Source organism: Thunnus thynnus, chromosome 20, assembly GCF_963924715.1.
Source record: "Thunnus thynnus chromosome 20, fThuThy2.1, whole genome shotgun sequence".
Taxonomy (NCBI): Eukaryota; Metazoa; Chordata; class Actinopteri; order Scombriformes; family Scombridae; genus Thunnus; species Thunnus thynnus.
The window spans coordinates 406,133-422,884 of NC_089536.1; the positions used below are offsets into that span (position 1 = coordinate 406,133).

The 16,752-nt window shown below is 41.6% G+C and overlaps 1 protein-coding gene and 1 long non-coding RNA gene across 4 annotated transcripts in view; both read left to right on the forward strand.

The window, feature by feature from the left end:
• LOC137172747 (uncharacterized) overlaps nucleotides 1-16,752 on the forward strand; it is a 272,865-nt gene that overhangs the window by 61,010 nt on the left and 195,103 nt on the right. The gene's annotated exons all lie outside the window — the stretch shown is intronic.
• Nucleotides 351-8,779, forward strand: si:ch211-221j21.3 (uncharacterized). 2 transcript variants are annotated; one of them, XR_010924794.1, is made up of 4 exons: nucleotides 351-671; nucleotides 1,647-1,742; nucleotides 1,954-2,016; nucleotides 4,285-8,779. XR_010924794.1 is itself a non-coding variant. In XM_067575633.1 (4 exons), the coding sequence occupies exons 1-4, from the start codon at nucleotides 582-584 to the stop codon at nucleotides 4,312-4,314; spliced, it is 258 nt and encodes an 85-aa protein (XP_067431734.1). In that variant the 5' UTR covers nucleotides 354-581; the 3' UTR covers nucleotides 4,315-8,779. The 2 variants fall into 2 exon arrangements, 1 of the variants encoding a protein (XP_067431734.1); XM_067575633.1 differs by having other exon boundaries at nucleotides 354-650.

A 16,752-nucleotide genomic window follows, 5' to 3' on the forward strand; every position in this document is an offset into this window, starting at 1 on the left:
CAATTTCAGTTGGTTGCGATCTGCAACCTCAACTTTAGATGCCACTAAATCACACATTGGTCCTTTAAGTTCAGTACAGCACTGGTTTGTGTATAGATACGTATGTATTGCATGGATATGTGACGTATGGTATGTGTGCAGTAACTCAACAATGCAATTAAATACTGAATGACATCATTTGGAGAAACAGTTATGGTTCTTTATCTGGTGTAATAATAGGACTAATATAATAATAATAATAATAATAATAATAATAATATGGATATAAATTATAAAATAAACATGATTAAATCATTTGAAAGTACTGATGCCTTTATTCTGAAGAACCAGGCTTGTGTCGGACCGGAAGTGTTGATGTAATTGCTGTGAACTCTAAACTTCCGGCCAACAGAAGGTCGAACAACAACAACAGCAGGTAGCAGCTAGCTGTTAGCAGTTAAAGTTCAACCGTTACCGGTCAGCGGCGCCGTTAAACGTCAGGATTTATTCACTGTGAGCGGGAGAGCGGCGACTTCCGGCCGCCGTTTGAACAAACTAACAGGCTAACCGGCTAGCTCCTGGGCTAACTGTTACCTGGTAGCATGCAGTGCGCTACCCTGCTGAAGAAGAGACGTCTGGAGACGGACGCGGAGCTCTGGAGCTGCAGACCGGTGCGTGCGCGTGCGTAACAGGTATTTATCACGTTGTGGGGACATTAATCTGTTCACATGTGGGGACTCGCCTCCATTTTGTGGACAAATAACAAGTCCCATAACGTGATAATAATTACTTTTAGGGTTAAGACTTGTTTCAGGGTTAAAGAAGTGAACAAAGCTGTTTAAAGAAGTGAATCTATGAGGCAGAACTTTAATGTATAAATGAAAGTCCGTTACATTCAAGCCAAACGAGTTCACACAATGCAGATTAAGCCTATCAGCACCTGATAAATCTCTCTGTATTTCACAGTATAGGAAGTTTTTAAATCTCATTTCCGGCGCCACATTCCCGCGCTGGCCGCTCGACCGTTAAAGCTCTTCTTCTAGACTTTACAAAACCGTTAAAAACATTTGTTTGTGTGCCTGTCATTCAAGGTGGCGCATTACAGCTGCTGCACGCCTGTGTCAGCCAATCACAGCCGAGCGTTTCCTTTACTGTCTCTCTGCCAGAAGAGGGAGACAAAGAGTCCCGCACTCCAGCTTTCACCGTTTCAAAACATTTGATAGTTCAAACGGCGGCATCTGCTGGGCAACTATTGGTATTACACATATCATTCTTCATGTTATTGTGTTCAGGAGGGATGTCATGATACTGTACTTCAACATACGCTCCATTTATAAAAAACACTTTTGAACTAAAAATAACAACAGTGTTATGTAGCCTTCAAGTAATAAATAAAAAGAAATAACTACTAACATTATAAAAAAAAGCTTCTGATATGATTGGCTGTGTGTTTGCTGACTTTGCTCCTGGTCGACATCCTCTCTGATACAGTGAGAGGAAAATGATATTCCAGTTATCAGGTTATAACACACACACACACACACACACACACACACCTCTATATACTTAATGCAAGCAGTTGTTTAAATTTACTGACCACCTGCAATGAGAAAATGGATTTGATGATGATGACGACGAAGAGGATTTTTTATTTGTTTTTTTTTCAGAAGCGGGTGTGTTTGGAGGCGGGACTCCAGACAGCTGAGTGTCCAATGGAAACTGTGGATAGTTTGACTGCGTCCAATCAGCATCAAGAACAGCAGGTCAGTGCAGGTTGTTGTTTATAATATGTGTGTTCATATTAATCAATAATGAATATTTCATGTTTTATGAAAGTGTGTGTGTGCTGTCGACTGCCTGCTGAAACATGACCCACACACTCCCGTCGCCATGGGGACTTTATGTGATGTTGCTGTTGTCACGGAGGCGTTGCTATGGTAACGTGTGTGTGTGTGTGTGTGTGTGATGGTGCAGGTGGGTCCGGTCCGGCCCAGAGCTCCTCTGCTCTGCTGTCCCAGATGTCTCGGAGGAGAACCGGTAAGCTGTGTGTTGGTTTGTGAAGATGCAGGTTATTAACTTGTTTATTAATAATCTAAACCTGAATAATCAGCTTCTGACACGTTAATACGAGTGTTTTTATTGCAAGACTTTTATGGGATATACAGCGGAGATGGTGTAATTAGCCACACAGCAGCGTTCCTACAACTAAACACAAGAAGGGCAGATCCAGCTGTTACAGTCACACAGTTCATCCTTCACTTAATAGAATCATAAACAGTTACAGACCATAAGACTAGTGCAGATACACACACATACACACACACACTGTATATATACACACATGCAATAAATACATAAGATTAAATACATTTAGAAAAATTAACCACCTCCCAAAAAGCCAAGACAAAACCCCCAAATGTGATGATATATAACGAGTTTATCTTTGACAACATGTGTTGTTCTCTCAGTGTGAAGTACGTCAACTTCTTCATTCCAGTTCAAAAGAAGCAGCTTCTTCGCTGTAATTCAACAATAAGAAAGAAGTTGTTGTGATTGATCCGACGTCCATATTGATTCTGATGCCCCGGGATTATTAGGAGAGGCTCTACGTCAATATGTCTGTAAATAATTTAGGAATAATATTGAATATATTAGTCCAATTATTATATGGTTTTGAACAGCTGTGTAAGATCTGCCAGTTCCAGTTGACACGCCTCACAGCCGAGTGACGAATCAGGAAATACTGTCACATGGAGACGGCAGCTGTTACTGCTCTGTGTCCACAGCTGTACTGATGAGATCAGAAACGTATCCGCTCTGTCAGATGTGCGTGACTCCTCCTGTCAGCTGACTCCTCCTGCGTGGTGGCTCTGAAGCGTCTGTTCTTCAGCAGACACGTTTATAATATAGTTCAGAGCTGTTTGGACGACGTTTGTCTTCGTTTTACAGCAAATTTCAAACAGGTTTTGCAGCTCGTTTAGACTCTTGTGGCTGTAACTGAACATGACAAACCTTTGTAGCCTAATTTTCTAATGTTTCACATGATGATCATTAAACACAGACTATCTGCAGCGCTGCACTTTGATAGTGACTGCTGGTTAACGGCTGCTATTTATGAACTGTGATCAAATGTCACAGTCGCTCCGACATCTGACAGCAGGTGTGACCAGAAACACGTCACACACACACACACACACACACACACACCAGCTAGAATGACCGTGGATGGTCTCCGGCCGCCATGACGCAGACGCTTGCTGTGGACGTTGCGACTGAAACACGACTTCAGGCGCAGTAACGTTGTGCCAGAAATCTTCACAGTGGAAAATAAGCAGACAGGAGTCGCTGCAACATGAACATGAGAAACCACCAGCAACAACTGTAGATGTTTATCATCCTACCGTTTTACAAACTAGAGGGAACTAAAGCCAATCGAACTCCTCAGAGAAAGAAAGAAAAACATAAATCACTGACCGAACGTCTAAACTTCACAGAAACTGGAGAGACCTCTACAGAACCTGGGCTCTTATTTACAAAGCTACATTCTACACAGCAACATGCTCAGAGCCCGCAGGCCTTTAAACCACCTGGTCCGAGTCTAGAAACCAATCAGCTCCCAGGAAACAGACACAGCCAAACAGAGAGGCTCACCTGCAGCCCATCAGCAGGTTCACCAGAGAGAGAGGGAGAGAAATCCACACAGCACATACACGAATACACAGACGACTCAGACTCATAACAGTGTTTATGTCTGACAGGGAATTAAACTGAACTCCAGTAACCAGTTCCAGTCAGCTGATGTCTTAACTGGGCAGACCGCTGATGACTCTGACATGTGTACATGTAACATGTAACAGGGGAGCAGTGGATGAAAGCAGAGATCCTCTTTAACCGACACAAAGTCTCAGAGTCAGTTTCCTGATGAACATGTGACCTCTGACCTCTCACTGCGCTCTGCGACACACACACACCCCCAAAAAAACCGAGAGCAGCGTCTTCTCTCACTAATACAGTTATAAATCAGAGAGCGAACGTTATTTTCATGATCAGCTCATCGTTCGCTCCATAAAATGTCAGAACACAGCCAAACATGTCCGCCCCGGTTGTGTAAAGCCCGAGGTGACGTCACAGGCGTCCAGCTCTCAAATCTACAGCTGACAAACTGGGAACAGTGGGAGGGAGGTTTGAATTTGATGCTAGAAAATGTTTCTGCTCATCAGAAGAGTTTGAAGGAGAGAAATGTGATCAGTGATCCGCTCCATGTAGAAGCAGATTCACAGTAAGTGTGTTTCCACGTGTTTCCAGGGTCACATCAACCACATCATGGGAGTCTGAACAGCTGATCAACAACACTCCTACAGGACGAAGAGGACGACGACGAAGAGGAGGAGGAGGACGAGGAGGACGAGGAGGAGGCGTCTAACATGTCACAAACCGTCCACACTTTCTTCTTCAGGTGTTTTACAACCTCTCCGCCCCACCGTGTCCACTCCTATCCGATGATGTCATTATGACCACGCCCACTTAAAGGGCCGCAGCTGTGTGGGTTTTTTTGTTTGTTTGTTTGTTTGTTTAAAGTGCAGATTGTAATTTCACATTCATGCTGATGATTCTCTGAATCCTCCTTCAGTTTTTACAGTTCAAAGGTTTCTCAACACAAAGTCCCACTTACTTGTTGTTCTCAACCACTTCTCATGGTCTTCCTCGGCTGGTGGTGTTCGCTCAGTCGTCATGGAGACGGTTTAGTGGTTATTAAGTGACTTAAACATGAAAATTTAATTTTCTGAAAATCAACCTGCAGAGAGAAAATCAGTGTCAGGAAAGTTTGTTTTATTTTGAAATCTCTCTGTGTTGATGTGTTCAAGGACACTCGGACATCTGAGACTGAGACTCAAATCAACTGAAGCCATTTGAAACTGAGTGTTTGGGTTAAAGCTGCAACGATGAATGAATGAATTAATGAATTCATTAATTAAGCATCGTTTTTAAGTCAAAATGGCAAAACGTACCTGTTCCAGCTTCTCAAATGTATTTAATTGTTTTCCTCGTCATCTGTGACAGTAACGGGTTTTCAGGGAGTTTTGGACTGTTGAACAAAACACAACATTTGACTTAAACTCTGGGAACTAGTGTTTGACATTTTTAAATATTTGCTGATATATGATAGTCCAAATGATAAATGGAGAGAATAATCAGTAGATTAATTGATAATAAAAGTAATTGTTAGTTATTATGGGCTGGCTGTGATCTACTGCAGCTGCACTCAACCTCATCTGAATGCCGTAAATCAGTCTCAGTCGGGAGGAAAAAACCCTCAGCAGCTGAGTCTCAAATGTCCAAGTGTCCTTGAAGGCACCAACAGCAGGGGTGTGTTCAGGGGTTTTAGGTAGAAAGATAAAATTCTGTGTAAGGGTCCTTTTAATAGAATGAGAGTTGTAGCCCCGCCCCCTCCGGCCCATCCAATCAAACGTTTCCCTCCTCCTACCTGACATCTGATTGGTTCACACTTTCTGTCAGGAGCACATGAACCTGAACGTCCGACGTGCCGTGAACTCATCAGTCAGTTTCCTAAATCACTTTTATATCAGCTGACGATCAATAATCAATGACTCGGCTGTGATTTGACACCCAGTGCGGGTCAGTTATTTGACCTTTGACCTCCACGCTGCCTCTGATGTCATTGCGCTCCTCGTGAGATGTTCACTGTCTCACAGTAAAGGGCTATTACACTCTTTTGATGGTTGATTAAAGGGTCAAAGGTCACTAGAGTTGAACTCGTCAATCAGCTGATCACAGCGACTCCTTCAGAAAGAACAATGTCAGTCGGATTTCTGAACGTTACAAAGATCAGATAAACTTTATTGATCCCGCGCAGGCAAATTAAAGGAGAAGGCTGCGATTTTCTATATTTTTATTACTGTCAACGAACCAGCGATGTATTGATCTGCTTTACAAGTATTGTGAAATATCTTCTTCCTTTAAAGACCCTGCACAGCCAAGCTCCGCCCACACAGGTGATGTCAGGTGTGTTACCTGTGTGTGGGCGTGTCCAGACTGTTTGATTGACATCTCTGTCACTCTGCTGTTAGATTTGTTGATCAGTTGATTGATCGATTATCAAAATAGTTGAGGATTAATTTAACAGTTGGAAACTAATCGATTAATCGCCTATCAGGTTACAACAGGGACGTTTTCAGCTGTTAAAAAGCCAGAAAAGTCAAACTTCGAATCAACTAGACGATCGATCATTCAGTCAGCAACTATTTTAATGACCGAATTATCGTTTTTTGTCATTTTTTTAACCAAAAATACCCAAAATTTACTGATTCCAACTCCCAACTGTCCAAATTTTATGGTTTTCTTTGTCTTCTGTGATGGTAACTGAGTATCTTTACTGTCACGGTTCTGTTTACAGCTTCGTTAGCTTGTTGTTCTCCATATTACAGCTGAAACTGATGATTATTTTCATTATCGATTCATCTGTCGATTATTTTCTAGATCATTTGATTAGTTGTCTGGTTCAGAAAATGAGGATCAGTGTTTCCTAAAACACCACAACTCAAAGATCTTCAGTTTACTGTCACAGAGACTAAATAAACCAGAAAATATTCACATTTAATAAGCTGCAATCAGAGAATTTGAACATTATTAGTTGGAGATTAATAGTTAGCAACTAATCAGTTAATTAACTGATGGTTGCAGCTGTAGTTGTAATGAGACATGAAATAAGTTTGCAGATGAAACAAGAAGATACAGAATCATCAGTTGAGTAGTGATATTAATAAATATCAATAATAAAATATGTGATAAAACAGATTTAAAGTGAGAACCTTTATGAAGAAAGTAAATGTTTAGATGTGATGGAGGCAGAAAGCTGCTGCCGTCTGTTAATGACGTCAGCTGTGATTTATATATGGGGATAATACTGTAGCTAAATTATTAGTAAATGTGTAAAAGAATCTCTAAATGTAGTGAAACGTGTGAGTGTGTACAGGAGTCTGATCACTGAAGCTGTTTCTGTGTTGTATTCAGAGTGAGTGTTCAGCTGCGTTTCCACCGCAGGGATCAGGGTCTGAATGAGGCTCCTGGGAGACTGTTTTACTCCTCAAAAAGATGAGCTAGCATCAGTTCAGGACGAGGACGTTTCTGTTGGTTTGATAGTTCGACTCTGCTGTCGGCTTCCTGACTCGTTTTAAAAACAGAGAGAGAGGGAGGGAGCGGCGGTGGCGAGAACAAAGCAGTGAATGAGAGATTGTTTAACGGCGGTTACGTTTTAAAGCATCAAACAGTCAACAGATGATTTACTGTGGAGACACTCTGTTACATTTTCACTCATTCATTACATCCAACCAGCCTCATGCAGCAGGAAATACAAAGAACAGCAGCACAAATCTGTTGTTGTTGTTGTTTCCTCATGTGTGAATTCTGTGTTTCAAGCGCGGCTGTAATGTTTTAACTCCTCGTGGGTCTAATCTGCAGGATCAACCCGCTTCCTCAGATGTGATGGAAACACAAACAGGATGCACAGCAGGACAAAGTTCCAGGTTTAGTTCCTGAGATTAGTTCCTCCGGGTCCAAAGTACCTGGAACTTTTGGTCGAAACTGAGATTTTTTTTTGTCTGCTGTCATCTGATGATCTGTGCTGAACAGATTCCTTCATCTGCCCCAGTGAGAGACACCAGTATCCGACCAGTATCAGCGGGTAAGACTGTTGTTCTTTTCTGTGCTGTTGTGTATCAGGTGATCAGATGTGATCAGGTGATCAGATGTGATCAGGTGACAGCAGACAAACACAGCGTGGCTCCTCGTAGCTCACTCCAAATACAACACAGAAAAAGCTAAACTCATACAACCACTATAGCAAAGGTAACTGGTGTAAGTTTGACACATCAGCCTCAAAATACAACAGTACTTAACTGTCATGTGACCCAGTATCTTTGCCCTGATGTGTTGGCTGACCGTGACGGACGCAGCGGGCTGCAGGTTGTTAACTGAAAATATAGTTTAACATGCAGATCTGTACAGTCTGTTGGTAATAACATGTTTGTTCCCTGCTGACTCTCATGTCACATCACATAAGCTCCATCTGTTTACAGCACAGGCTACATGCTAACGCTAGCACAGGCTACATGCTAACGCTAGCAAAAGTCTATAGAAGTGCAGCAAAAATCACACGTAAAAAGAGACAATTTAGAGGCGAATCTGAGTTGCAACTGATTTCTGTTTCCAGCTGTTGGAGCAAAATACTTTCAGCCGTTAATATTTAATGCATATTTATAGATTTGTCTACACATTCACAAATCTCTACACACTTGTAATCTGAAAACAGATTTGGAGATTTTTTTTTTTTGACACATTTACACAAAATTGCAAAAAAATGCTTTTTGTTTACAGACTTTGACTCTGAAAAGACCCGTCGACTCCTGAAATCATCTTTAACAGTTAAAGGGACTAAAAACAGTTTTTTGTTTCTTTAATGTCACAAGTCTTTTAGTAAAAGCTTTTAAACTGAGAGATATTACTCACAGCAGTTTTAATGAGTTTGTATAAAAATCAGGATTTGTGTTTTCTAAAGGAGCCAATTAAAGGGACATAAATATAAATAAAATGTTAATTTGTTCTCCTGTTTGCAGATTTATATTTTTATGAGGCAGATTTTTATATTTTGAAGCATTTTTTATCTGACTGCAGAATATCTATTTTTGATGACATCATATCCTGTTTTCGGTCTAACCAATCAGAGCGCAGCATTTGTACAACAAACTGATTTAAAATAAAAAAATCAACATTTGACAGAAAACTGCTCTGAGGTCTGTTTCCTTTGTGTCCGAAACTAAACCCAACACTTTGTCTGACAGGCTGCAGTGACTCCTGCCAAACATCACACAATCAATCACTAATCAATAAGTGATAAACACTTTTATAATGCTTCAGAGAGCGTACTCTTTATGGATGAAAGGTTTCCTTTATTATTTAATATTCATTCTTTAGTTTTCATCAGGTTTATAACAATATATTGATCCTTTCATGGTCACAAAGAGCATTTATACAAAATATTTACACAAGAAACTTCATGTTACAAATAATAAACATCAGTGACTCAATGAAAAATAGGAATTATGATAAAATAATATAGAAAAACAAACATGTAGGTAAAATTAATACAATCAGAGCAAAATACACAGTAACACTGAATGAGTGTGTAACAGTTAGAGAATATAGAATATTTTTTAATAATACTCAGAGAGCACGTCTATAAAAACATTTTAAATCTTTACGTGATGCAGAACTGAACATTTCTGAGAAAATGAATGTTTGAACCGCAGAGAAACATTCACACATATAACAAGTTTTTTTTTTATCACAGTTAAAGTGGATTTAAATAAACAGAAACTGAAACAAAGCTCAGAACTCAAAGCTGACATGTTGGACTGAAACCTTTCAGTGTTTGAGTTCATAAAATCAAACCTGAAACAAACTGAAAGTCCAAACAGCAGCGAGATGAAGAACAGACAGAAGACGTGTTACAGTTTCCTTCTGCTTAATTATTATTTATCTGTTCACCAACAGAAGAAGAAGCAGAAGCAACGTTGTTTATTGTTGTGTATTTGTATATATTTCTGAACGTGCCTTAGAGGTCCAGCAATAAGTCTTGAGAGTACATGCCCAGTGTTGTTTGCAGCAACGTAACACAGTTCAGTAGTAGAGCTTAAGTCTCTTAAACGTGTTTAAGTCATTAACACTGCGGATGTAATTCCACCTCTGACCACAATGTGGGTTGCAATGGCAGAGTGGCGCTGCCTGTATTTCTGTTCGTTGCCTCCGTGAGCAGAAGAAGAAGCAAATCAACATTATCAACGTTATTTATGAGGTATTTTTATATATTTCTCGAGAACCGCTCATCCAAACAACTTCACACATCACCACTGCACTTCCTCGTTTCCCCAGCGATCCACCTGCCAGGTATGAAGTAGATCAGATGAACAGTTCCCGAGATACGCGAAGGACAAACACACACAGACAGACAGTCCTAGCTTTATATAGAGAGATACTAGGGGTGCGCCCGAATACAAATACGTTATTCGGCAAAGCACAAATAGTGGGTTTTTTACAAACATTTATTTTGTATAAATATTTTTTTTTAAAAATCGATAAGAAAAAAGACCAGCGTGCAGGTCGGTTACATCACTATCTCAGTGTCTCTCCTCTGCTCCGCTGTGACGTCTATCAGCAGGTCTCAGTGAGGGGAGTCACATCCACCTGCTGCATGACGCACATTTCTTTGTTTGGACATCAGTCCTGGAGTTGGGGGTGTTCCCCAGAGATAAAGCTGAGATACTGACACAAGCAAAGTGCTCTTAAAGACTCTCCATAACCTGTTGTTCCTCTTCTCCTTTCCACAAAGTTAGGTTGTAAAAAATAGGCAATAAATGAAAAGTGCAAAGCAAGAATCACCTGTGAAGTTCCTGCCTACATGTTACACGCTGTGCTGTCTCTGTGTTATGGGTGTTAATAGATAGAGGTCTGTCTGCAATGAGGAGATGCACTTATTGTAACACTAATTTTCTAAAGTTAAAAGTGTAGTAAAAACAAAAACAGGATTTTTAATCCTCTATAGATACAAACACTGGGCTCTCTGCACATCCCGAGTACACACTCAATCAGTGTGTGCTGCTTACTGCATATTAAATGAACCAACAGTCAAGCTTCCACTGAATGAAAATTGTTTATCATAAATGTAAAACATTACGTCTGCCACTCAATGTAATATTTTCCAGTTAATTTAAGGATATTTGGAATTATTAAATATTTTACTGTTATATAATATAATATTTTTTGTACAGTAGTCATGTCGCAGTCTGAAGAGATGCAATGCATTTTGGGGCAGTTGAGTGTGTCCAGTAAACTCACGTCACATACACAGAAAGTCTAATTCTAATCTAGTTTACATCCAGACTTTTCTCACACAGACAAAATCCACACTGCAGTTAGAACGCAGTAGATACTCAATCTGACATCTTACTTAGTATGAATACTATGTTAGTATGTGATTCTAAACACAGCCAAACTCAGGGTTTGTTGAAGAAAACCTGCCACCGAGCAGGTTAGCTTCACAGAGTTTAAGTTACCACGGTAACTGACTGATAGATAAAATTATCAATAGACTGAGGTTGGTTGAAGTCAAGCGTCTCTTTAATTCAAACAGAACATATGTTGCAGACATGGAGAGTCTGCAGAGTCTCCGTGGAGAATTCTCAAGAAACAAAGGAAAGTCACTGGTATATATCGACGGCCTTGGGAGGCACCTTTAGTTGGTTACAGATTCCTTCTAACAGACCTAGACAAAGCTTTACAGAGCTTTCCCTTCAACATGATGACCATGATGTCCGTATAACTATCATAGTGTTCCCCTGCCGCCAAATATATACATACATATGACCATACCTACTTAACTAATACATGGATTTTTCTATCACTGACCCTGAGTTTAAGTTAGCTCTCTCTGAAACTGAGTTTGTTTTCTGGAGAACACCCAAGGAAAGACACCCAGCTTGGTGTCTGAGGGTCTGATCGCTGTTTAACCCTCCTTCAGATAGAAAGCTGCTCCTCAGACCCAAATGAACAGACCCCTCCTGTAGGGGTGGGGGGCTGTTCTAGAGGGGATCTGACCTGCAACAGGCCAGAAACCTCCTACAGACCTGGAGGCCTGAAGCAGGAGAGAACAAGGACGGAGGACGAGGCTTCATCCTGGTTTCACCCATAGACTGTATAAATATGGACGACGCGCTATGCAAAAGTGAAGCAAAAATACGTCCTTTAAGGAAGCGGCCATCTTGCTTGAGTGACATCATTTGGAGCCAGAGTCGGGCAGCGGGATGACACCCCGCGGAACACGCCATCTCATCCGTCCCACTGCCTGACGGAGGTTTGAGGGCGGCTGTCACAGCTGTCAGTCATGACGTCAGACCCCCTTTCTATACCGTCAAATAACTAATTAAAAACAAACTTATCAGAAACATGAGCACTTGGACAAACATCAGCATGATAAGAACACCGCCGGTCAAACCGGTCGAGGCAGATGGCGTCCACCTAGAGTCCGGTTCTTCCCGTTAAAGGGGAGGTTTTCCTGCTGCTGCTCGTGCAGGAATGTTGGGTCTCTGTAGATTAAAGAGTTCAGTCTGGATGCTCTACGTGGAACGAGACCTGAGATCACTTCTGTTATGATTTGGTGCTTTATAAATAAAACTGAATTAAATTGAATGAATACACACACACACACACACACACACACACACACATACACATACACACACACACACACACACACACACACACACACATACACACACACACACACACACACACACACATATATGTATATACACACACATATACACATATACAGACACACATACACACACACATATTCACACACACACACACACACACACACACATTCACACACAGACACACACACATACACATATATACACACGCACATACACACACACATACACAGACACACACATATATACACACACACACTCACACAAAGACACATGCACACATACACATATCTACACACACATATACACATATACAGACACACACACACATATATATATACACACACAAAGACACAGACACACACACACGTATACACACAGACACACACACACAAAGACACACACACTCACACAAAGACACATGCACACATACACATATATCTACACACACATATACACATATACAAACACACACACACACACATACACACAAAGACACACACATATACACACAGACACACACACATACACATGTATATACACACACATATACACATATACAGACACACACACACACACATATACACACAGACACACACACACACATATATACACACACACATACACAGACACACACACACAGATATACACACACAAAGACACACGCAGACACACACATTCACACCAAGACACACATTCACACACGTATATACACACATACACACACACACACACAGACACACACAGACATATATATATACACACACATATATATACACACACATATACACATATACAGACACACACACACACACATATACACACAAAGACACACACACATACACATATACAGACACACACACACATATATACACACAAAGACACACACGCACACATATACACACAGACACACACACATATACACATATACAGACACACACACATATATACACACACACATACACAGACACACACACACACAGATATACACACACAAAGACACACGCAGACACACACATTCACACCAAGACACACATTCACACACATGTATATACACACACACACACACACACACACACACATTTATATACACACAAAGACGCACATTCACGCACACACACACACACACACGTATACACACACATACACAGCGATACACACACACACACACGTATACACACACATACACAGCGATACACACACACACACATGTATACACACACATACACAGCGATACACACACACACAGACATGTATATGTATATAGTATAAACATTTTATTTATTTATTTTATTTTTTCTTCTTGTTGTTTTGTTTGTATTGTCTTGTGTCATTTGTGTTTTCATGTTAATCATTTATGTTTCACTCAATAAAAAAAACAAAGAGAATAAAACACACAAACAGCTCTGCAGCTTCACTGCTGTATGTCGCAATAACCGCTGCGATGTTGCCACGGTAACAGCAGTATAATCTCAGCTGCTCATCAGTGAGTTTGTCCTCAGACTCTTTCCTGTCACTTCATTAGATTCACATTAACCCTTTCACTGCCAGCTGTTCACGTGAGGCTGCCTGTTGGTAAAATGCCTTAACTGATTAACTCTTTATGATCTGCTCTGTTGTTTAACTGTTTATGTCCCTGAGAGGAAGTCGAGTCCCCACAATGTGAAGAATACACACACACACACACACACACACACACACACACACACACAGAGTCAGTAACACACACACACACACACACACACACACTCACTCACAGACACACACACACTCACACACACGCACCCACTAACTCACACACACACACACGCACACACAGTCAGTAACACACACACACACACACAAACTCACTCACAGACACACACACACTCACACACACGCACCCACTAACTCACATACACACACACGCACACACAGAGTCAGTAACACACACACACACACACACACACACACACACACAGAGTCAGTAACACACACATACACACACACACTCAGTCACAGACACACACACACTCACACACACGCACCCACTAACTCACATACACACACACACACTACTGCATCTACACACACATACACTACTGCATCTACACACACTACTGCATCTACACACACATACACTACTGCATCTACACACACTACTGCATCTACACACACACACACTACTGCATCTACACGGACACACACACACTCACGTAAACACTCACACACACACTCACACACACACACACACTCACTCACAGACACACACACACTCACGTAAGCACTCACACACACACTCACACTCACACACAGGCACCCACTAACTCACACACACACACACACACACACACACACACACACACACACTACTGCATCTACACACACTACTGCATCTACACAGACACACACACACTCACGTAAACACTCACACACACACACACACACAACACACTATTGCATCTGCACACACACACACACACACACACACACACACAGTACTGCATCTACACACACATACACTACTGCATCTACACACACACATACACTACTGCATCTACACACACACACTACTGAATCTACACAGATACACACACACTCACATAAACACTCACACACACACTCACACACACACACACACACACACTCACTCACAGACACACACACACTCACACACATGCACCCACTAACTCACACACACACACACGCACACACAGAGTCAGTAACACACACACACACACACACACTCACTCACAGACACACACACACTCACACACACGCACCCACTAACTCACACACACACACACGCACACACAGAGTCAGTAACACACACACACACACACACACACACACACACACACACACACACACAGAGTCAGTAACACACACACACACACACACACACTCATTCACAGACACACACACACTCACAAACACGCACCCACTAACTCACATACACACACACACACTACTGCATCTACACACACATACACTACTGCATCTACACACACTACTGCAATTACACACACATACACTACTGCATCTACACACACACACTACTGCATCTACACAGACACACACACACTCACGTAAACACTCACACACACACTCACACACACACACACACACACACACACACACACACACACACACACACACACACACACACTCACTCACAGACACACACACACTCACGTAAGCACTCACACACAAACTCACACTCACACACAGGCACCCACTAACTCACACACACACACACACACACACACACACACACACACACACACTACTGCATCTACACACACTACTGTATCTACACAGACACACACACACTCACGTAAACACTCACACACACACACACAACACACACTATTGCATCTGCACACACACACACACACACACACACACACACACACACTCACATAAACACTAACCCACACAAACACACACACACACAGTCAGTAACACACACACACAGTCACACTCACACTCACACTCACACACACACACACACACACACACACACACTCACACACACACACACACACTCACACTCACATACACGCACCCACTAACTCACACACGCAGACACTACTGCATCTACACACACAAATACACACTATTGCATCTACACACACACACACACTATTGCATCTGCACACACACACACACTCACACTCACACGCTCACACACACACACTCACACACACAAACACACACACACACACACTATTGCATCTGCACACACACACACTCACACAGACACACTCACACACACACACAAACGCACACACACACACACAGAGTCAGTAACACACACACACACACACACTCACTCACAGACACACAGACACTCACACACACGCACCAGCTAACTCACACACACACTCACACACGCACTAACTCACACACACACACGCACACACACTATTGCATCTACACACACACACATAAACACACACACACACACACTTGCACTCACACTCACACGCTCACACACTCACACTCACACGCTCACACACTCACACACACACACACACACACACACAGACATGTATATGTATATAGTATAAACATTTTATTTATTTATTTTTTGTTTTGTTTGTATTGTCTTGTGTCATTTGTGTTTTCATGTTAATCATTTATGTTTCACTCAATAAAAAAAACAAAGAGAATAAAACACACAAACAGCTCTGCAGCTTCACTGCTGTATGTCGCAATAACCGGTGCGATGTTGCCACGGTAACAGCAGTATAATCTCAGCTGCTCATCAGTGAGTTTGTCCTCAGACTCTTTCCTGTCACTTCATTAGATTCACATTAACCCTTTCACTGCCAGCTGTTCACGTGAGGCTGCCTGTTGGTAAAATGCCTTAACTGATTAACTCTTTATGATCTGCTCTGTTGTTTAACTCTTTATGTCCCTGAGAGGAAGTCGAGTCCCCACAATGTGAAGAATACACACACACACACACACACACACACACACACACAGTGTTTCTTAAAAT